Source organism: Sturnira hondurensis, unplaced genomic scaffold, assembly GCF_014824575.4.
Source record: "Sturnira hondurensis isolate 20B ecotype Veracruz unplaced genomic scaffold, ASM1482457v3 Scaffold0002840, whole genome shotgun sequence".
Lineage (NCBI taxonomy): Eukaryota > Metazoa > Chordata > Mammalia > Chiroptera > Phyllostomidae > Sturnira > Sturnira hondurensis.
In genome coordinates, this window is record NW_028075471.1 from 8,297,613 (window position 1) to 8,321,247 (window position 23,635).

The 23,635-nt window shown below is 39.0% G+C and overlaps 1 protein-coding gene across 3 annotated transcripts in view; it reads left to right on the top strand.

The window, feature by feature from the left end:
* Nucleotides 1-23,635, top strand: part of PTPRG (protein tyrosine phosphatase receptor type G) — a 715,684-nt gene that overhangs the window by 430,773 nt on the left and 261,276 nt on the right. For all 3 annotated transcript variants that reach the window (XM_037040813.1, XM_037040814.1, XM_037040815.1), the window contains exon 4: nt 7,090-7,238. In XM_037040813.1, coding sequence (XP_036896708.1) covers nt 7,090-7,238 — 149 coding nt within the window. The remainder of the gene's footprint in view (nt 1-7,089; nt 7,239-23,635) is intronic.

Consider the following 23,635-nt stretch of genomic DNA (forward strand, 5'->3'; position numbering starts at 1 on the left):
CTGGTGGGAATGAATCCAAATGATATCTATATTTTTGTCAGATTTGCAAAAAATGGGATATAATTTTTGGTGTGCCTCATAATTTTAGTACTTAGTTTCTGCGTGCCATAAGGTGAAAAAGGTTGAAACTTGCTGGTCTAGGAAGTCTTTGGGTGAGTGTGTTTGTCTTATCTTTCTATTTGGGCTTTCTCTTTTTCCTTTGGTTCTGTTGATGGATTAGATGTGCGTTGCTCCTTGTATCGTACTGAGTTTTCACTTTTTTGCTGTTTCATTCTCTCACCCGTCCTCTTTGGTCTCCTCCTTGTGTTTCCTCGCTCTGTGGCACATCTCTGCTCATCTCCTGTTCCTCTGTTTTTAACCTCGGCTCCTAGATTTGGCAGGATCTGTCGAAATCTTTTACCCTCTCCTTTCTGCCTCTTCTTCCTGATTCCCTTCCTTATAGCTGGGCACAGATGAGAACCAAAGCTGTGAAAGTGTTTTCATTTATTGTGTTTATGAACTACAGATTTTGATGTTGATAGCAAAAACCTGAGTATATTCTCACTTCAGTATAAAACCTATCTATCCCTGATACGTAGATGGCAAGGGTCTGGACTAGAGAAGTAAACAATGAGCCCCCAAGCATATATTCTTGAAGTATATGTTCTTGATAGCAAACCACTGAGTTATTTGTATTCTGTTATCCTTCCATCCCACCTCAATTCTGAGTCAACCTTGACAAGTATAAATGTGGACAGGGAAGTGGGGCTAGCTAGCGGTCCTTCTTCCTGGATCATGGTTTCTTTTTAGCTCTGAGTTTTATTTGTATCACTAACAAAATGGCCATTTCATTCACAAAGAGGCTGCCAAGCTTTCTGATGAAAAGTACATTGTGAATTAAGTAGACAGATGCTTGGAAACATCTGGGTATTCAGCACCATTTACACTGGACATTTCCAACCCTGACTTTACAACACCCAGAGGCATCTCTAGTTAGCGCAAGGCTGCCCAAAAGAAGATTTTAAACATCCGTCTTCTTTGGGGGCATGCTTTGGCTCTTCACTTTTCAAATTTCTGTACTTCAAACCCCCAGATTCTTAGGTTCCTTCATCCTATTACTGCTCAGTCTTGCCTGAACCTTAGAATTCGAGGCAAATTGTTTTGCTTAGTCTCTTTTTGGCAAGACATACTCCATGCCCTGTTTCTTGTTCACTAAACTCATTTCTCTTGTTTTATCCTCACAGCTCTGTTGTGTTCATGTGATAGAAACTAGTTTCTGGGTAGATAGAAATATAATTTACCACTAACATAATGGGAAGACAAGTGCTGTATTACACAGAGAGACTGTAAATTTTATTTTGAGGATCATTTTTAAGGCCCGTGTTTCTTTTAGGGGGGCACAGAATCCTCTGCTAGATTGCCATCTGCCATATCTCACATGATTAAAGGGTCAAGTAATCAACTTTGTTCATCTTGTTCAGTGTAGTAGTGAATTCACCAAGATTCAGGATAATCTCATGACGTGGCATCTCTTGGACATCTGAGGTTGTTCCAACTCAGCAATGCCCAGTTTCTCTTTTCTGGATGACTGCAAGAACTTCCCCACCAGGGCTGCTGTTCTCTCAGGTCTGCTCCACTTAGTAGCCAGAATGCTCTTCTTATTTTCTAATCGAATCATGCCTGTCTGCTTTTTCCTCTTTTTTTCCCTTGCTCTCTCTCTGTTCACCATATCAAAATTTTTTTTTCTCAACCATTTCTCCATCCTGCCCACTCACTGCCTCTGCCTCACTCTCTAACACTAGTTTATTCTTGGTACTATTTACCCTGGCTTCATACCTACTTCCCTGATGGCTGGGCCTTTGCATGAGTTTCTCTTCCACAGCTCTGTTCTCCTCTTGTCAACACTCTCAGTATGGCTCCTTTAACATTCACCTCGGGACTCCAGCAGTCTTTCCCCTGTCTGGGGTTGGAAGCTCTGCTGTTATCACTTACAGGTTTGCTTTTGTTGTTGATTTAGTCGCCAGGGCCTGTCCTTGCCATTGCCCATATATGAGATCTGCTCAGGAAAAGTCCAGCCATTATTAATATCATGAGAACAGTTTGTGCAACATCAGTGTAACCTAGTAACCAAGGAGAGTGGACTGGAATGCATGTGCATGAATAATGACAAGTTCACTGTACTAGTCAGTGGAGGTGGTAGATGCCATTGAGTGAGCATGTGTACTGTGTGGCCATCACATTCAAAATGACTGAGCAAGTAGAGCAGTGAATCTCCATCAACTTTTGAACATTCCTCCATGGAAACTATTCAGTTGATTCAGAAGGCCACAGCTTCCTTACAGCAACATGCCCCCTCATGCATTGCATCTTGTGCAGTTTTTTGGCAAAAACAACAACAACAAAGAAAAAAACAAATTACCCAGGCGACTCAGGTCCTGTATAGCCCAGATTTGGCACCCTGTGACTTCTGGCTTTTCCTAAAACTCAAATCCCTTTAAAAGGTAAGAGATTTTAGACCATCAGTGAGATTCAGGAAAATACACTGGGGCAGCTGATAGTGATTGGGAGAATTGTGTGAGGTCCCAGGGTGCCTACCTTGGGGGACTGAGGCATCATTGTCATATGTACAGTGTTTCTTGTATCTTCTTGAATAAATGTCTCTATTTTTCATATTACATGGCTAGATATCCTCAGGACAGAATTCATATACTACATGAGGCCAGGACCTGTGTCTGATTTACTTGCCTTTGATTCCCCAGTAATTACCTGTTAAATATTTGAAAAATAAAGGTCAGTGGCCATAGGAAGTTAGTAGGAGGCTGGACTAGAGCTCATGTGTCTTGACTTCCAGGCCGAAGTGTTTCCCTTTTCATCAGGGACCCAGAGTATCCCACTGGTGGACACTGGTATTGCAGGTGGTCTAGTGTCCCACCAGTAAAATCCAATAATGGTAGGTTTTTTTTCCCCCCATCTTATAATGTTAGAAATTGGTTGGAGGCAGTGGAGGTAAGATATTAACTAGCTCATTTTCTCTCTCATCAATTTTTACTTAACTTTTGGTACCTGCTGCTTTTTACTCAGATTTGGTTGTGAACATGTGTTTAGCTCAGCATTACATAGACAGGTTGAGTTTAATTTGTAAACATTTGGTGGATGCCCTGCAAAGAATGCCACGGATGCCCTGTCTTTGGTCATCCCTTCAAGCTCAGGAGGAAACGAGTTTGTTCTCCACGGTATGACTACCTGCTCCTGCCGCTGTGCACAGCAGTTTCACATGATGGGGGCCCGAGACAAGGGACATCTGTGACAGCTGTGGCTCCTTCTCCTAGGAAGATAACCTTTGAAAGCAACACATAAAATGCAATCTGCATGCTATAAAGTCTTGTATGAAGTACTCTCTGAGCAGTCTTCCTTTCGCCAACCCCTGTGATCTGATAACACATTTGAGAGGTTGCTCTTGTGTTTTTCCAGATTTACAGAACTAGATCTGAGGCAGCAAGGAGTGCCGTACTTTTCCTACAACTAGACAGTGGTAGTCTAGACTCAGATTCAGACCCGCTGGATCTAGAGACCAGCGCATGTGCGTGCGTGTTCTCTCTCTCTCTCTCTCTCACACACACACACACGCGCGCGCGCGCGCACACATGCATAAATACACACATAGTCCTGGTCAGATTTTTCCTTTCTGTATCAGCAGGGTGCAGACACCAGATACAGGCTTTGTTCTCTTGGTTCAGGAACTCTGAATTTGACGCCCCAGCTCTTTTCAATCCCTTCATCATTCTGCTTTGATTCAAGCACAATCCTTGTTAGCAGTTTAACAGGTGGAGGGCCTAGTACTAGAAAGTTCTCTCCCATATACCTTCCCTTTCTCCCCCTCCTGTCCCATTGTTCTTCAGTCAGTAGGTGTTACTTGTTACCTTCTCATTTGTCACTTTACCAAATTTAACTCTTAACTGCTGTTGTTTTAAAAATTAAATGTTTCCTTTGATTGACACACTTAATTTTATTTATTGTTTGTTTGTTATTAGAGAGATAAAGAGATAGAGAACATCAATGTGTGGTTGTCGCCCATGCAGCCCCCTACTGGGGACCCAGCCCGCAACCCAGTCATGTGCCCTGACTGGAAAGTGAACCAGCAACCCTTTTGTTCTCAGTCTAGTGCTCAATCCACTGAACCACACCAGCCAGGGCAACTCACTCTATTTTAAATAAACAAATTGGTTTTAAAATAAAATCTTTTAATTAATATCCTAATGGGAAGATTTATTCTATATGACATGGTTAGACTTACGTAAAAAATTAAAAACTCCATAATTTATGAATATACATCAAATTTACCAAAGTTATTAAATTCTAACATAATACTTACTCTTGGGTCAAAAGGGAAAATGAATACGTATCAAGCTCCTGAGGAGGGCATTTTAGAACCAAATTGGGATTTTACAGTATTTTCCTTGATGTGACCAAAGGATAGGACTAATCAAGAAAAAGGAAATCATTTTTCTTTGTGTTTTACTGATCTCAAAACACTTAAGATCTCCTTCCAAATAGATGGGTGACACCTCCCCAGCTTTGTTCCTGCAGAATACACTTTTTATTTTGTGGGGAAGACGCTTTAAAATTTAATTCTATTTGAAAGTTGAGCATGTTGCCTGTGTGGTTGCTCTTCTCTGCTGCCCTTGAACTTTGCCCATGTGTCAAGAACTAAGTTTAACAATAACCGCCATTGAGCATGTACTCACTGTGTCTGTCACTGTTTTAATGCTTTCCACGTGCCATTTCCTTCAGATGTGATTTCCTTCATGTGTGATTGCCAGGTAGGAACTATTTTAACAGCAGTGGAAGTGAGGCACAGAGGAATGGGGTAACTTGCCCAAGGTCACACCACTGTTATGTGATGGAATTGGATTCCAAACCAGGTTTGCCCATCTCCTGAGCTCACAGCACTTAATACATTAGTCATTCTTCAGAAGTGACTACCTTTGGTGCATTTTCTTTAGAAACAGAGTTTTGTTATCAGTGATCATCAGAAAATCGTTCCAGCATGGCTGGGAAAGTTCTCTCTTTCCAATTTTACATGTAAACAAAAATATAAGCCACTTTCAGAAGGGAGTATGTGCATGCAGCATGCTGTGTGCTCTAGTGAGAAATGCTGTAAAATGAAAAATTAGATTAATGTTTCAGATTGTACAGTGTCCTAATTATGCTTTTAATTATTCATATAAAACAAGTAAAATGACCCCTGACAGAGATATAAATGATTTAGGTAAAATCAAATATTAATAAGATGCTGTGTGTCCCTGGGTATATTTTAACAGATGCACTCAAAATGCTTTGCCTTCATTCTTTGGATGTAAAATATTATTTGTTGAATTTATAACAGGCTGAAAGTAATCAGTGGTATTTAAGACATTGCTGAGCTCATCCCTTGTATTTTGGCTTTAATACTAATGGTATCTGATTGTTTTAATGTAATAGTTTATCTCCTAAAATATCATAATTGAATTTTAGAGATCACCAAGTGACATTCCCGCACCCAGTTTTACATTTTCAATGGTTGAAAAAATTTAAAAGAGAATAATATTCCATAAAACATGAAAATTATATCTAAATTTCAGTGTGGATAAATAAAGTTTTATTTCACGTAGCCTGACCCATTCACTTACATAGTATGTTTGGCTACATCTGTGCTACAAAGACTAGGTTGTGTAGTTACAGCAGGGACCATATAGCCCACAAAGCCTTCAGTATTCACTGTCTCACCCTTTACAGAAACAGTGTCTTGCCTAGCGCACTGTAAAGGTGGGACAGTGCTGTAGAATGTTGAATCGCCGTAAGAAACACTTGTTTTTACTTCACTTTATTCTTTAATTTTCTGTTCTGCTGATTGAACATTCATTGTATATTTTTTAAGAAGTTCGAGAAAAGACTGCCTTCCAGTGCAATAAATTAGAGGGATTTATATGAACAGAATTCCTTCGTATGCTTTCAGTGCTTTTTTTATAGAGAGAAGTGCTGGAATTAATTGCATTCTTTTCGAAATGGGTTATTAGTCTAGTCCCTGTTTTTCATGAAGACCTAATTTTCATGCAGGATGTTTCCTCTGAAGCTTGTACTGGGTTTTCTTTAGGAAGAGAAGGCAGTGAGGATGCAAGAGCTTTTCCTTGGCTTTAACAGGCTTGGCTTTTGTTCGTAAACCATTTCGTTAGTATATTGGTTGGTGTCATGCATTTATTTAGTAGCCCATAAATTTTTGTTGAATGAATGAATTGATTCACCTTAGAAATAAAAAAGGGGGAGATATATGTGACTTATAAAATAAAATGTTTTAATGCATTGGTATATTACATCCCTTTTGGAAAAATAATTTTCTGTTAGTATTAGTCCAAGTTATTTCCTCTTGATTTTTGTCTTCATTATTTCGAGGAAAAGTATTTACAGTTTGAATTGACTGAGGCTCCTGACATGGACATTCTTATGTGTTCTTTTAAATGGGCAAAGGTGATTTTTTTATACTTGTGATGAATAGGAGCAGTAAGGTAAATTTAATCTGCAATGATTTGCCGGACTTAATGAGTAGAGTTTCGGCTGCACTTTCCTGAGCATCTTTAAATACAATGAATGCAGAACCTAATTCCAGCTGCCTTTTCACTGTTGTTGCCTTCATTTTGGAAGAATCTGAAAATGCTATTTTCTGATTAACTGGCCTAAGTTTTTGATTAAAGAAACATGCTTCTCACATTTGGCTTATCATATATATATTTCCCATTACATTCCAGGCCTTGAATTTTGGGGTATCCCCAGAAACTTCACTCTCCTGATCATTTTGATCCTTAAGCAGGTTTAGGAGCCTCCAATTCAGAGCCCCTTACACTGTCATTGCCTTATTTTTTCTTGTGTTAAATGGATTATAAATTCTGAGACCATTCCTTGGGATACTTTCTGCAGTTAGACTGTGCTAATTCATTGAAGCTGCTTGTTTTTGACTTGTTTTTCAACAGATATGTGAGGAAATGTGACCATAACCTTGATTGGAAGCAACAGAAGAAAATTTTCAAGTTTGGTTTTGAAATTCACTTTATTTCTCTCTCCTTCCATTGTCTACAGTTGCCATCCTTCTGAAAGACGACTATTTTGTCAGCGGTGCTGGCCTGCCTGGCAGATTCAAAGCTGAGAAGGTCGAGTTTCACTGGGGCCACAGCAACGGCTCTGCAGGCTCTGAACACAGTATCAATGGCAGGCGCTTCCCTGTTGAGGTGAGAGAAACTGGGCACTCCAGATGTCCTACGGTAGCTGTGCCTTGGGTCTTGACATTGACGAGATGCTTTGTTTTTTCCCGAGTTGTTTTTCAAATCAGACTTGTCCTGTGCCTACCTTTGTCTCTGGAAATCTCTCATGTAGAGCCTGAAAGGTGAACATGCATCCCCAAGCTTCTCAGCTTTGCTTAAGCATGTAGCCATCAAGGATATCATGGATTCGGTAGTTCATGACTGGTCAGTGACTTTCAGGCATTTGTTCCATTCGACTGAGTTTGTCTTCCCCGTTCATTTTTGAAAGCCTGCTTTCTAAAGGTGAAACTTCGTATGAAACTCAGGTGACTTCATTTTTGCCCTTTGGAATAGAGAAAAGTTAATTATATAAATAACAGTCTCAGTACCTTCTTTCAGTAGGGAAGCTGTTTTAAGGCTTTTTAAAAGTTTGTTTGCTCCTGTCAGCTATTGAAAAAGAGGCTATGGCCATTGGTTGTGTGACTCCCTGTTAACTTTGCTGGGATCGATGGTGACATTTTGCTTCCATGTCGGTTTTCTGAAAGATCTGTGCTGCTAGGCAGAAAAAAGGTCTGTGTGCAGTGGGTCATGTCTTTCTTTTTGGTGAAGGAGGGAGGGGCAAAGAGCAATTCTCTAAGTTCCTTTGTTCATGGTGGGTGTGGGCAGAATGCCCCTCCCATTGCTAACCTTATTTTTACCTTTAATAATGATCAGGATGTGAATATTCTTTTGCTGGGACAATTGAATTTGTTGATTATGTGTTGGTTGTTTGGTTTCCCATGTGCAAACCTTTCCAAATTTGTGAAGAACTGAGCAGCTGTGCATTCTAGTCTGTGGCTGTATCCACACATGGAATAATAGCTCTTAATGTTTTGTAACTTCTGTTAAGTCATGACCTACTTGATAATCTTATGTATACTTGAGCCTCCCCCAACCATAGAAAATATAGATGTATTTGCACACAGATTTGTACGTAATTTATAGGATTTCATCACTTCCCTTAGCTTTTGAAGCCCATTGGTGGACCCTTTTGGCATCCTGAACCATAAATGAAGATCTCTACAAGATGAGAAAATAACATTTGTTTATAGGTATAAACAGGTTTGGGATGGGGGTATAAGGAAACTAAGTAATAGTGAATACCTATATAGGTATATAGGTATTTCTATATAGGTATTACTATAGGTAATACCTATATAGGTACCTATATAGGTATATAGAAATACCTATATAGAAATATATAGGTATATATACCTATAGGTATATAAGTATTTCTATATAGGTATTTCTTGTTTACCTGAAAAAAATTTCAATTCTTTTCTATTGTATTTTTTCACTATTACTTAGTTTCCTTATACCCCCATCCCAAACCCTGCAATTAACACACAAAAAATTCTTATTATCAAAATTTCTCTGTACTAGGATTCATCTATCTGTGGGACTCCTATTCTACCTGCTCACACTAATTATAAGTGTCATGAATAGGGTTTCTATTTAATGGGCTTTCCCCCACCCCTTTAAATTGAGTAAATCATCTCTTTGAAGTCTTAGCTTTATTTGTACTTGGAAAACTTGATTCCTAGATGCAAGATTTTATCTTATTTTTAAATTCGGGTTTTCCCTTCTGTTCTTGCTGACCAGTTCCAGTGGGCAGTTTGAGTGGAAGCCATAGTCTGTATCCAACTAGCTTTGTTCCAGAAGCTTTTTATCTTAGAATAGAGTTGCCATTTGTTCAGTTAATGTTGTTCTGGACAAAAGAGTCATACTTAAAGATTTGAAAACTTACTTTGGCCGCTGCCTTGGGAAAAAATTCTGGAGCTGACAATTAGGAACTTCATCTTGTTCCCTAATCACATCCATTCGTGCCAAGATGGGCCTGTCCTCCTCTTGTTTAGTTGTAGAAAAAATGCATAGACTAGATGCATATTCTTCTGGAAATACTACTTCAAATGAATATTGTGGTTTTCTTTTACTCCAAGAGTGCATGAAATTCAGAAACTAACGAGAAATGGCAGCTACAATGCCCAGACGTGTCGTTTGACCAAGCTGTTTGAATTTATTTCTTTTAAGTAATGTCAGATGGTAAGGCTGACTATATTCATTGGGCTTCTCATCCAATCCCATCTAGTTCATAGCTTGTTTTTTTTTTAATGTGATAAATGAGTTAAATTGCTTTGTGCATATAGGTAGAGAAGCTTGACATTCAGAGATCTAAGGTAATGGGATCAAATTTTACTTTAAAATATGCACAGAAAAATTACTTACTTTTGCCTAAAACATGTCGGTAGTATTTTATGTTAAATTTCTTTATTTGAGCTTTTTATTAATATCAGCTTTTTCTGAGATTTTTGTACTATTTGAACATCTCAGACCTCATTTATTTATTTATTTTCCATGTAACTACATTGTTGTTTAAGGAATTAAAGTAAAAGTAAGAAAATTTTAAGGTATCAACATTGGGAAGTAAATTATCAGCATTGGGGACAGTATATGTCTTGTATTTTGTGTCAGAGAAATGTCATTGTTGAAGATTGCACTAGAGAATGAAGCATATCTCCCAGCTGGGGGCAATGCCTCGCCTTGAGGTGGGGGGGTCATTACACATTGTCTGGGGACAATTTTGATTGCCACTATTGTGGGCAATGGTAAGCTACTCATATCTAGTGGGTAGAGGCCAGGGATGCCCCTAAAAATGTCATTTATAAGATAGCTCCCATGGCAAAGAATCGTGTTTACTGGAAGTGAACCTTCCTTTACTTGTGTGGCATCATTTTAAGTACAATTAAATAATGAGGACTCATTGCTTGAGAAGTCGTTTCATCCTCTTGTGGTTTTTAGAGAGGAAATGTACCTCGCCTTATGGGTAAGTGCATCATTGGGCCTCGCTCCTTTAGATTCCTCCTGAGATAAAGTCACAATATTGGGTATTTCCACAGCTGCCTCAGTGCTTCTGCTCTGCAGGTGCAATTTTAAGCATATGCCCTACGAGAATCTGCATCTGCTCCCTGAGGGTAAATTGTGACAAACCCAATTTTGTAGGTTTTGCTGCTTCCCAGGAATTCTTGGAGGTCATCTACAACTTTGTACATATCAGAAATTAGACCTCTCCACATTTTCCTGGCTGAAATCCTAGATCTGGACTTGTAGTTCCAACACTCAAAAATATCCAGTCTAATAGAAAAATAAATGTCCTTATAAAAATAAAGGCAAAGCCCTTCAATAGCCAGCATTCTTTATAGCCCAGTTAGAGCTAGACAAGAAGTTAGGAATCAGATTACAAACCACAGGTAGGACACTAGACCCAATTTGGACCCTCCGATGTTCCTGCCACTTATTCACCTTCATTTCTTGCCTTTCAGCAATTTTTCTTTAAGTGCCTTTTTTCCCCTGTAGATGCCAGGTTACAAAAAGCTGAACCAGAAGGGCAGAGTACCTCCTCTTAAGGTATTTACAGTCTAGTCATGACAAAAGAAATTGAACAAGTAGTCATGTAAAAAGTGTAGTATCAGATGTGGTATTATCTCTGAGAGAGGAACATTTGTCACAACTGAGGCAACCTCTGTGGAGACAGATGTTTATTAAGATATAAAATACTTACTAAATGATGTTTATTAAGATGGAAGAGATGAATTGGAGCCTGCCTATAAAATATGAATATGCAAAGGCCCTGAGCTAAGTTAAGCTTGGTAAATTTAAGGAATAACAAGTTAACAGTGGGGGGTTTTTGTAGGCAGGACCATGGCCCCCCACAAACACCCACCACTTATTATTTGAAACCATGGGTATATTACTTTACATGATGAAAGAGACTTTGAAGATGTCATTCAGTATCTGAAGTCAGAAGAATCAGGATATTCTCGGATTAAAACAGTGATATCATAGTGTCCTGTTCTACTTCTTGCTTGGCTCCTGGACTTTGTGTTTTTTCATCTAATCACAATTATCTAGCATGGCTTCTATCCTTTCCTAAATCTTCTTTCTACCCCATTCTCATGCCCTATTCTGTGATTGGTAACTTAATGTTCATGTGACTCTAACAGGGATTGAATTCTTTTTTTAAATATATTTTATTGATTATGCTATTACAGTTATCCTATTTTCCCCTCTTCATTTTCCTCTAACCTACACAACCTCTCCCACCCACATTCCCTGCCTTTAGTTCATGTCCTTGTGTCATAAGTTCTTTAGCTTGTACATTTCTCATACTATTCTTCCTCTCCCCCGGTCGACTTTTTACCTACAATCTATGCTACTTATTCTCTGTACCTTTTCCACCTCTCTTCTTCTCCCACTCCCCTGTTGCAAACCCTCCACATGATCTTCATTTCTGTGCTTCTGTTCCTGTTCTAGTTGTTTGATTACTTTGTTTTTGTTTCCAGTGTGGTTGTTAATAATTGTGAGTTTGCTGTCATTTTACTATACATGATTTTTTATCTTCTTTTTCTTAGGCAAGTCCCTTTAACATTTCATATAATAAGGGGTTGGTGATGATGAGCTCCTTCAATTTGACCTTATCTGAGAAGTGCTTTATCTGTCCTTCCATTCTAAATGAAAGCTTTGCTGAATAGAGCAATCTTGGATGTAGGCTCTTACATTTCATGACTTGGAATACTTCTTTCCAGCCCCTTCTTGCTTGTAAGGTCTCTTTTGAGAAATCCACTGACAGTCTGATGGGAACTCCTTTGTAGGTGACTGTCCCCTTATCTCTTGCTGCTTCTAGGATTCTCTCCTTCATTTTAATCTTGGCTAATGTAATTATGATGTGCCTTGGTGTGTTCCTTCTTGGGTCCAACTTCTTTGGCACTCTCTGAGCTTCCTGGATTTCCTGGAAGTCTATTTCCTTTGCCAGACTGGGGAAGTTCTCCTTTATTATTTGTTCAAATAAGATTTCCACTTGTTGCTTTTCCTTTTCCCCTTCTGATACCCCTATAATTTGGATGTTGGAATGTTTAAAGATGTCCTGGAGTCCTAAGCCTCTCCTCATTTTTTTGAATTCTTGTTTCTTCATTCTTTTCTGATTGGATGTTTCTTTCTTCCTTCTGGCCCACTTCATCAATTTGAGTCCCAGTTTCCTTTCCATCACTATTGGTTCCCTGTGCATTTTTCTTAATTTCACTTAGTGTAGCCTTCATTTTTTCATCTAATTTGCGACCAAATTCAACAATTCTGTGAGCCTCCTGATTACCAGTGTTTCGAACTGTGCATCTGATAGGTTGGCTATCTCTTCATTGCTTAGTTGTATTTGCTCTGGAGCTTTGATCTGTTCTTCCATTTAGGCCATTTTTTTTGTTTTGTTGCACCTTTTATGTATGAGAGGTGGAGCATTAGGTGTTCACCAGGGCCAGGCAACCCTGTTGTTGGGTTGTGAGGTTGTATGTGAGGGTGGGATCTGAGAGGGAACAATGGTGCTCACTCCGCTCTCTGTCAGATTTCAGTCCTTTTCACAGCTTCCCCCAAGCAAACTGGATCCTTCTGGTGCTGATTCCCATGTAGTGGGTTTGTGTATGTTCTAGGACCCTGTGGGTCTCTTTAATTAACTCTCCTGTGAGGTTGGGAGTTTCTTCCAGCACCTCAACCCCCACAGGTGTTTTCAATTGGTGTTTTGAGGCTTTATTTCTCCTTGCTGGGACCCTGGGTTGTGTGGTCTGTCTGGCTCCCCAGTTTCTCCTGGTTTATCTCTGTGAATGTGGGAATGCCTGGTCCGCCAGCTGCCTAGTACCACCACTTTTTTTTTTTTTTTTTTTTTTTTTTTTTTTTGCAGCAACCCCTTTCCACCCGGCTGCCTGCCCAACTCAGTCCTTCCTACCAGTCTAGATAAGTGTGTCTATTTTAATTCCTTGGTTGTTGGACTTACATACGGTTCCATTTTCTGTCAGTTCTGGTTGTTATTTTGTTTCTAAATTGTTGTTGTCCTTATTTTGGTTGTGCGAGGAGGCACAGTGTGTCTACCCACGCCTCCATCTTGGCTGGAGGAGGGATTGAATTCTGTGGTGTTTCCACTAATAACTGAATTTGGAGTTAATGCAAAAAGAAATTTCCAGATAAAGTGTCTAAGAGCTCTATAAAAGTTCAGGTTCTTTGCATGCTTGTTGTCTGAGGTAATTAAAATCTTGTTTATTACAATAATAGATTACAGGAGTTGTTGATTCGGACTTACTGGTGCTTTATGAGTTGAAGTCTTCAATAAGCCTAACTGATCCAAATTGATTGTGTGTGCCCTTTCCAGTGAAACTCACAGCTGGTTCATGTTAGCTCTATTTAGAGCACCCTAGTAAGTGAGCAGAGGCAAAGGCTTTTTTCCTGATACATACTAAGTACACATTACCATATGGTACAGGTCTACCATCCCTCAGCGGAAGCCTTTGAGGCCAGATGCTTTAGAATTCAGAATCTCTTCTAGAAAGGTGTTGTGTACATTTGCTGTATGTATCACTGAGGACGTGTAGTAGGGTCTGGGACTATACCCCTTGAACACATGAACATTCCTGCAGCATGCAGTTGAATAGTCACACTAAGTAGGAAATAACAACATTCTAAAGAGCTTCACATGTCTTCATATTAGGTTTAGCTGCCAAATTCCTTTTTGCACCAAAATTATAAGTAACACAGTAACAAAACACCTTTGGTCTTAGAAGCTCTTGAGATTTCATAATTACTAATAAGGGATTTATAGACCTGTGTCTTAAAAACTGATTCTATAGCATGACCCAAAGAGCATGAGTCAGCTGTGACCAGGACACTAGCACAGTAAGTTACATGTCTGCTTGGTAGGCTGATGTGTCTGTCTTCCTCCCTGCTGTGTTGTGGTGGTACACCAAATTCTTAGTCAAAGTTAGGATGTGTCCATTGGCAGAAAGTCGCTAGTCTTAGGCTGACTTTTTCTGTGATTCATTTTTGTTCTAATATTCTTATTGGGTTGGCAGTTGTATTTATTCTCCATGTCTTTGAGCAGGTTCCGTTGACCTGCTCCCGTACTTGCCCTGTTTACCAAGCTCCTACCTTCCTGCCTAGATCACACTAATGATTTGCCTTTCATTCTATAAATGGATCTTGGTTCTTCTGATGCTTCTCTTTCATTCCAGTTAGATGATAATCTTGGATTATACTTCTAGGTTGTATCCAAAGTAACATGTTTCTGCCTTCCTTCTCCCAGGTAAGCTCACGCACCTGTGACACACACAAAGGTGTCTCACAGTGTCACCCTCTCTACACTCACGCAAGCATGGCAGGCTACTACACAACTCACATGTGGAGCAATTTAGCCAGAGATTGAGCTCCCACATTGGTCCCTGGTTTCAGTGACCTGAGATTCTAGAGCAGGGTGTCTAACCCACAGCCCAGGATGGCTATGAATGCAGCCCAACATTAAGTTGTAAATTTACTTAAAACATTGTACGAGTTTTTGGTAATCATGTGTCACAGTGTATTTAATGTGTGGCCCAAGACAACTATTCTTCTTCCAGTGTGGCCCAGAGATGCCAAAGGCTGATCATTCCTGTCTAGAGCATGGATGAAATGTTCAGTTTGGCTAGCATTCTTTTATGTATCCCTCCTGTTTTGCTGGAAGTAAATTTAGAATTGTTCAGTGCCTTCTTGGGGATTTGTTTTATACATGAGCATATTAAAGGCTTAGAAGAGTTCTTTATTGAATAATTCCATTTATCTTTATTTAACTCTGAGTCCTTCCAAACATATATGACTGCTGCCCCTGTCTATTTTAATGTAAGCTAGTGATATCGGTGATTTAGAAGTGAGGCTCATAACTTTCTCTTCTCCTCCTTCAGTCCATATTCCTTGTAAGAAATGGGTTCCTATTCAGTTCAAGGTTTTCAGAGGACACAGGTGATGATTTGGATTTTAATTATATGGAAAATTATGAAACCAGCATTCTGGTTCACAGAATAATTAATTGTTTACCGTCTTTGTGAGCTTGATACTATCTTGCTTTGTCATTAGAGAGAACTGTCATTAAAGGGAGATAGAGTACTTTCTGAAAATAGAATCACATGTTTCCTTTTGCCCTGCCTTGTTCTTTACTTAAAGTCCTGGAATTTAATTTACATGTTCTTTAGAACATTGCTTCATTCCCAGAGTCTTTTGTCAGTGAAGCTCAAGACAGTGTCTGTGTGCCTTGCCCACCCCATCATGGAACACTGGAAGTGTGAGAGAGATTGTTCCGTGGGTGTCTGGTGTGTGTTACTCTGTGGTGTGGTCAATTATGTTTACCTCTGTAGTGATTTCCATCTAGTGGCAAGAGAATTGGTTGAAATTTAATTAATGACTTTATTGAAATAAAGATTCCTTTTTGGAGCAGAATGTTTTATCCTTTAGTAGTGAAATATTTTACTTTCCACCTGGCTGATTTTTTATGTGTCTGTCCCATGCTAGTGAAGAACATTTGACGAGGCCCCATTACTTAGATTATACTCAGTGGAGAACCAATGCCTGTTTGTTCAGATCCCAGTAACTGGTTTTGTAAGTTAGAAGCAGCTGTGGTCCCTGGTGTGGAAAGTCTCCGTGACATCTGACAGTCCTCATCATACCCATTCATTCTTAGATGTGAACTTGGTTCTTTGTTGGTGTGTCACTGACATGTGGAATGCAAATAACTGAACCATACTGTGAACTATAGACAAACAGATGATATTCTCTAAAACAAAAACTGGCAAAATTAGAGATTTTCTCAATACAGAAACAGGGGTCCCTCAGACAACCAAAGAGAAGGCTTAGGGTGTCAGGGACGGTGTTGGAGTGGTACTAGTGGTTGTGACTGTAATGATAATACTATAGACACTGTCTAATAAACAGTACCTGTGTCATGAATGTTCCAGATGTTATCTCATTACTTTTCTCAGCAGCTTTGTGAGGGAGGAGCTTTCTTACAGTTCCCATCTTAAAGACAGGGCAACTGAGCTTCTGACTTGGCCGAGGTTTGCTGGTAGTGGTCCTGGCCCTAAGCTCTAGCGTCTCCAAAATCTGACCCAACATTCTTTCTATTTGGCAAGTGATTTTCATTGGTAAGTTTTATTGTCATTGGTTTAAGTCCTTTTTAGAGCCACAAATGCAGTGGAAATAATTTTGTTTGAAGCTTAACTGCTGCTTATTATATAACAGGAAAGAAAAAAAATCAAAGACCTTCCGTTGTTCAGAGATGGTTGAACCAGTACAACATGCAGAGAGATGTTGGGAAGGGAACAGAAAATGCCATCAGTTCTTGGCCTAGAGAATGTGTAAACACTTCACATTTACCTGAACTGAGCACTTCAATATTTTTGTCCCACTTTTAAATTATATTTTCTTGATTATGCTATTAAAGTTTTCTGTCTTTCCCCTTTCTGCCCCCTCTGCCCAATACCTTCTACTCTCTCAGGCAATCCCCAAAACTTTGCTCATGTCTGTGGGTCATACTTGTAAGTTCTCTGGCTACTTCATTTCCTGTACTGTACTTTACATCCCATGGCTGTTCTGTAACCACCTTTTTGTACTTAATCACCTCACCTCTCACCTAGTCTCCCATCCCCCATCCCGTACAGTAATCATCAAGACACTCTCCATATCCATGATTCTGTCTCTGTTCTTCTTGTTGCTTAGTTTTTGAGATTTAGTTGTTGATATATATGTATTTAATTGTCATTTTATTGTTTATAGTTTCAATCTTCTTCTTAAATAAGTCCCTTTAACATTTCATGTAATCATATTTTGATAATGATGAACTCCATTAGTTGTTTGCTTTTCTTGGAAGCTCTTTATCTGACCTTTGATTCTAAAAGATATCTTCGCTGGGTAGAGCAATCTTGGCTGTAGGTTTCAGCTCTTCATGACTTTAGATATTTCAAGGCCCTTTATTCTATCCTACAAAATTCTTTTGAGAAGTCAGCTGACAATCTTAGGGGAACTCCCCTGTAGGTAGTAAGTAACTGCTTTATTTATTTATTTATTTATTTGCTGCTTTTAAGATTCTGTCTTTCACATTTGGCATTTTAATTATGAAGTGTCTTGGAGTGCGCCTCTTTGCATCCATCTTGTATGGGAAAATCTGTTCTTCCTGGACTTGCCTGTCCATTTTCTTCACCAAATTAGGGAGCTTGTCTTTTATTATTTTTTCAAATAGGTTTCTAAGTTCCTGCTCTTTCTCTTCTCCTGGAATGCCTATGATGCAAATGTTGGAATACTTCAAGTTGTCCGAGAGGCTGTTTACAATGTCCTCTTTTTCGTATTCTTTTTTCTTCTTGTTCTGATTTCAGTCTCTTTTAAATTACATAGAACAACACTGTCTGATAGAAAATATAATGTGAGCCACACCTTGTAATTTTAAATTTCAGGTAGTTACATTAGACAGGTACAAAGAAACAATTGATTTTATTTTACTTCCATACTTTGTTTTATACAATTTATATTATGTAATAATTTTTATAAAATCAACCAAAATTTAATTTTAATAATCTATTTTTAATCTAATACCTGAAATACTACCATTTTAACATGTAATAATTTAAAAAGTTGTTAGTGAGACATTTCACATTCTTTTTTTTTTCTGTCTTTGAATCTGGTGTGTATTTTACAGCATGCCTGAATTGAGACTGGTTACATTTCAAATGCTCGGTAGCCCTGCAGCTAGTGGCTGCTGTACCGAAGTATGCAGATAGGGACCAGGGAGGGGCCAGAGCACACTGATGCAATTTGGAAAATAAACTCACCAAAAGACTAAGAAATTCTTTAGAATGGATTTTTATGCTCAATTTGTGGTAATTATCAAACTTTTTCTCTACCAATAAAGAAATACATAAAATAATTCAATTTTGTACTGGGATCTGACTTAGTTTTTTAAAAGCTTCCACAAAGCTGGGCTATAGGTTTTATTCCTTATAAATAGCTTTAGGTTTTTCCTATCTATCTACCTATCTAGCTGTTGTATATTGTTCCCAAAATAGATTTATGAGAATCCATTTCCAAGCTGAGGAACTCAAATAAAACTGGCTGGGGGGCACTTTTTGCCCTGAATGTAGAGACCTCAGTGAGCCAAATCAGGTATATCGTAAATTCAGGTCAAGGGGATTTATAAGGATATGGCTTAGAAACTGCCCCTCCTTCCACATTTTTCCTTTCTCTCTCTCTCTCTCTCTCTTGCTCTCTCTCTCTCTCTCTCTCTCTCTCTTGGTCCTATCAAAATTTGAGCAGGAATGTTTTAAACCATCTTAAATCTAAGGCCTTTAGCAAGTTCTTTAGCGTCACCATTACTCAGAAAGGACATTCAGAAAGATTTATAAGGAATAGAAAGGAGTCAAGATTGATCGAGTTCTAACTGGGTAGCTGTGTTGGTTAGAGCATTGTCCTGATAGGACAGTGTTGCAGGGTTAATCCCTGATCAGGGCACATACAAGAATCAGACAATGAATGCATAGATGAGTGGAATAACAAATTGATGTCTCTCTTTCTCTCTCAAATCAATTTTTAAAAAATTGAATGAAAGTCTGTTTTCTGTCTCTTCTTTAAATCCACAGCATAGAATATCATAGGGCCCCCATGTAAGGGAATGGAAGAGAACTTCACAAAGCAGATCCCTTTGGAATGCATGGCTTGTCCCTATGTTGAGCACAGGTATTGCTGGGTATCTTTACTGTGAGATACAGAGACCAGCTGGGCAAATTCACCAAAACCCTTTTTTATTTAAAAATATAAACTTCTTCTCTTGAATATTTGAGGATATCTTAGAAGACAGGACTTTAAAACACAGGTTAATACATGAGAGGTATTTGGGTTAATAGTTAAATAACTTCTAAATCCCAGCTTTTACTGCACAAGTAGAGCTTTGATTTCTGAATCTCCCTGTTAAAACCTTCACTACTTGGGTTTTTACGGTTCAGGATTTCAGGGATCTTTCTTAGTTTATGCCTCGGTGTTCACACCAAGGTTTGGGGGAAGAAAATTCATCCTGTAATCTCCTGATATTTCTCAGCCTTCTTCTTCCTTTGAATTTGGTTCTTTCTCCCTACCTCCCTTGCCCTCTTCTTTCTCACCACTTTATTTCTTTAAATTTATATATTGGCAGGATAATTGTGGGTGGAAATATCATAACCATATATATGCAGCATCCTTAGAAAAGTATGCTCCCAGTATTTTTTCTGGATTCTTGTTAGTTGGTCTAAATGCTCTGCATAAAAAGTGATCTGTGGTCAGACATGTTTAAGAAAAACCGCATAATATGTCTTCCTCTTAAAACTTGATATTGGGCTAACAGTAAAATTTTTAAGAAATATTTCACTAGAACAACCTACTTAATTTTTATTTAACCAGGAATCTCCCAAACTCAGCTGCCCATGGAATTCTTTTTATTTGTATATCCTGAGAGGCTAATGATGAGGCAAATATATAGTTGTTTCCAATCCCATGTTGAATAAATACAAGAATATACTACAGTGCTGCCCTGAGTAGTTCAGCGGCAATCCCTCTTCCATTCCTTTGTGCTCTCTAGAATATTTGAATTTCTTCCTTCCACTCCTCTCCAATTTCTAAATTATCAGCAGTGTTTACTCATGCAGTTGATTAACAGAGCTTTGAAAAATTGCTCTGACCTCTAGGGACTTTTATTTCAGCAGGTGCTAAGGTCCTGAGGCAGAAGCCTGCCTAGCCTGTTAGTTGAGCAGTAATAGGCAAAATAATAGGAAAGCAGTTGACAAAGCAGTCAAGGTTGTGATTATATGCAGCTTTGTGCATGGAAAGCTCTGTGGCTTTTACTCCAGGAGAGATGGGAAGCCTAGCATCTGGCTTATATTTTAGAAGGATCTGGCTGTACTAGAATGGAAAACGCCTGGGAACACTGAGGTCAGAAAATGATGGCAATATTTCAAGAGAGGTGATGATGGTTGCTGGGGCCAGAGAGGAGTACAGTGAGAAGAGGTTGGATTCTGATTGTTTTGAAGGAAGAACGTCCTAATCAAGGCAGATGAATCTTGTATTTCTTCACTTTAAAAAACCAAGGACAGGGAAATCATGGATAAATGACTAATTTGTAATATTAAAATATGACCAATGACACTCATATATGGAACAGGCTGACAGTGTCCAGAGGGGAGAGGGGAGAGAATCACAGGGGAAAAGGGGAAGGACTCACATGAACAAGTATAAAGGACACATGGACAATAACTAAGGTGGGGGGTGGAAATGGGAGGGAGGTGGGGAGCACTGGGGTGGGGCAGGGCTGGGAATATAAGACAGAAAACTGTACTTGAACAAGAATTAAATAAAAATAAAAATTAACAAAAATAAATAAATCTATTGTTTTTCGAATTTCTTTTACATTTTTGATTATGTGATATTTGCAATTTGTGTAATATGTATTCTTACATAATGTTACACACTGAAGGAGAATGTAACGTAGCAAAATGATTAAGCAAAATGATAATAAAACAGACCCCCTTCCTGAAGGCTTCCTTTGAGTTAATAGATGTAGTGCTTCCAGCAGGATCTGACCAGTTCTAAGTTCCTCAGTGTCGAGCGTTAGTTCTACCTCCACATCCTCTGGTCATGTTGGGCGGTGGGATCCTCCATTCACCTGTTTGTTTTCTTTTCCACTCTTCCACCCTGGTTCAAGCCGTCAGCACCATGGAGGTTTCTGAACTATTTCTCTTGAAGCCACATGTCACTTCTTACCCAAGAACCAAAGTTTGAAATGCACGAATTGCACTAGACTTTCCCTTTAATCTCCTGATAGTTTCTGATCACATGTTGAATAAATCCAAAGATCCTTGTTCTATAAGACCCTCTTTGATTTGACCCCTGCCACCCATGCTCCCTGCCTCATTTTCACTGCCTATTTCCTCCAGCCAGAATCTTCTTCCCTGCTTATCCCTTCTTGTGGCTCGTTCCTTTCCAAATCCAACCCGTTAGAACATTGTATGCTCTCTCCCTGTTTCTAACTCAGTCACTTTCCCTCCTGTTACCTAGTTTCATTTTCTTCATAGTACCCGTTACTATTTGAAATTACTTATTGATTTGTTTACTTGTTTATTAACTCGCCTCCTCCTCACACATACATATACAGCACATAGTCTTCCAGAGGAGAGAGAGGTCTCTCTATCTTGTCCACTGCTGAATCTTGGCAGCTGGCGTATACCGTCCCCTAAAAGGGTAAGCTGTGATATGTATTAAGAAACCGACATGCTTGTATTCTATCATCTTTTTGTCTCAGTGGTTTAGAAGGCAAGGAACCCTAATCCCTGAGAAGGAAAACCTGTCATCCCTTCATAAAACAGACATTTAAAGAAGCAAATCCTCCCCCCAAACTACCTCTTGTATTAAGGATGTGAAAGACCCAGATGAATCAGTTACTCCCCAAGAAACATATTCATCCTAAGGCTGAGGGTTTAGTCATGCAGTGACCAAACTGATCTTTTCTAAGGTCTGTTCTTCCAGAGTGTAGCTTGTATTAACAAGCATTACATCTTCATACCGAGACAGATCGTCCTGATTCGTTGGTGAGGTCTAGATTTTTGAGAGCTGTTAATATGTACATGAGCAGTTACTGTAGAAGAGTTAAAAGGGACAGGACACCTTTGGGGATTTTACGTTGAGATTATCAGTTTCATTCACGAGCTAACGCAGACGCCCTGGGAATTGTTTGAGGCATTTCTCTGCAGATTCATTTCCTAGAAGGTTCTCCTGTGCCCCACCCTCACCCCATCCCAGACTTTGCCTTTCTCTGTATTCACTGATGACTAAGCATTGTGATAAGCATTGAGAAATTTCATAATGAACAAGAAAAACAAGCCCCTTGACTTTTTGACACCTGAGAGGCCAGCTCAGTGAAACGCAACCAGAATTTACATCAAAATCAAGTCAGCATTTCTTTTATTTCCCAAAATCAAATTTGATTTCTCCAAATCAAATTCAGATGATTTTGATTTATTTATTATTACTAGTAAATGAAAAAGTAAGGCACAACAAAAACTCTCACTTGATGGTCTATTTTCCATGTTCAGATAAAATGCTGTGTGTCCTTGATGTGAACACCATGCCTCTCCACTGTACACAATCTCACTATTTTCTTTCCAAAGTTTAAGAGAATCCCCTGATCTAAGCAGGAACTGGATTTGGAGTCAAATAATAGATTTGTAAACTCCGGGGGTGTTGTCCCTTTTTTCTACTAAGTCAGTATCTTTGAATGGTTGATTGAGGGCAACAAATTAACCTAAAAAATGCCTGAAATTCTACCAGTTGAATTCAGGTATTGCTGGTTTGTCAAATGCTAACATAAGGGAAAGAGCAAAATGAAAGTTTCATCTTTATTGACCATGTTAACAAAAGGTATCTGATCCTGCACAGAGCAAGGCAGTACTTGGGTAAGAGGGGAAGTCTAAGAGGACACTGTGTGGGCATGGCTGGGGTGCTGCCCAGGGAAGAGAGAGGGCTGGGGCGTGTGGAAAAGGTTATGGGCCAGGGAGGGGCAGTGTTATATCTAGAAGGAACGTTGGTTTTGTGCCTCATCTGAAGAGTAGATAATTGGAATGCACAGTGGGTTGCAGATAGAGTGTGATAGTGGATCTTGGTGTTTTTGAAGGGACCCTCATGGAATGAGGAATCAGCGCAGTCTTTGGGGGCACAAATGGAAACAGAACCTACAAAAGTAGACTCTATGAAGAAACTGGTTACGACTCAGGAACAGTACCCAGACCAGCAGCAGATTCTTTCAGGAGCTTGTTTCTTTCACATAATTCAGGAGAGATTTTTCAAAATCCCATTTTCTCAGTCCCTCTGGGGACCTCTTGAGTCAGGTGTTAAGAAATAAACAATATTCCCTCCTACTTCTTCTATCAAAAACATCTCCTGGGATAACAATAGTGGTTATCTTTTCAAAGAGTACTTATTATGTGAACTTAGAGCACTCTACACATGTTGTGTCATTTAATCACCACTTATGAAAACATCGCTTTATGAAAACAGCAGTTAATAACCAGTACCTCTATTTTTCACATGAGAAAACTGAGGTAAGAGAGTCACCCTGACAGGAAGCTTCATGGAAGCTAAAGCTGGCTGGGTGTGACTCATTAAAGAGCCTGCAGTCTGGGTTCTGATGCCACTTTGTACTGATCACAGAGAGATCCCTGTTGGCGTTGATCTGTTTTCTTCCAATATTTGGCCTGAGGGAGATGAAAGTATAATCATTATCAAAGTGATTACGATCACAGCCTGCTTTATCACTACACATACTATGCATATTTTTCATATTTTGAAATATTCTTTAAAAATGAAATCTAATTTTCTTGTATCTTGCTGCATTCTACAAAATTTTCACAATTATTGCACTTTACTTTAAAATTGGGGGAAAAATAACAACAATGAGTCTAATTTAATGTCATTTCTGAGACCTTACTTTTTTAAGCAGAAAA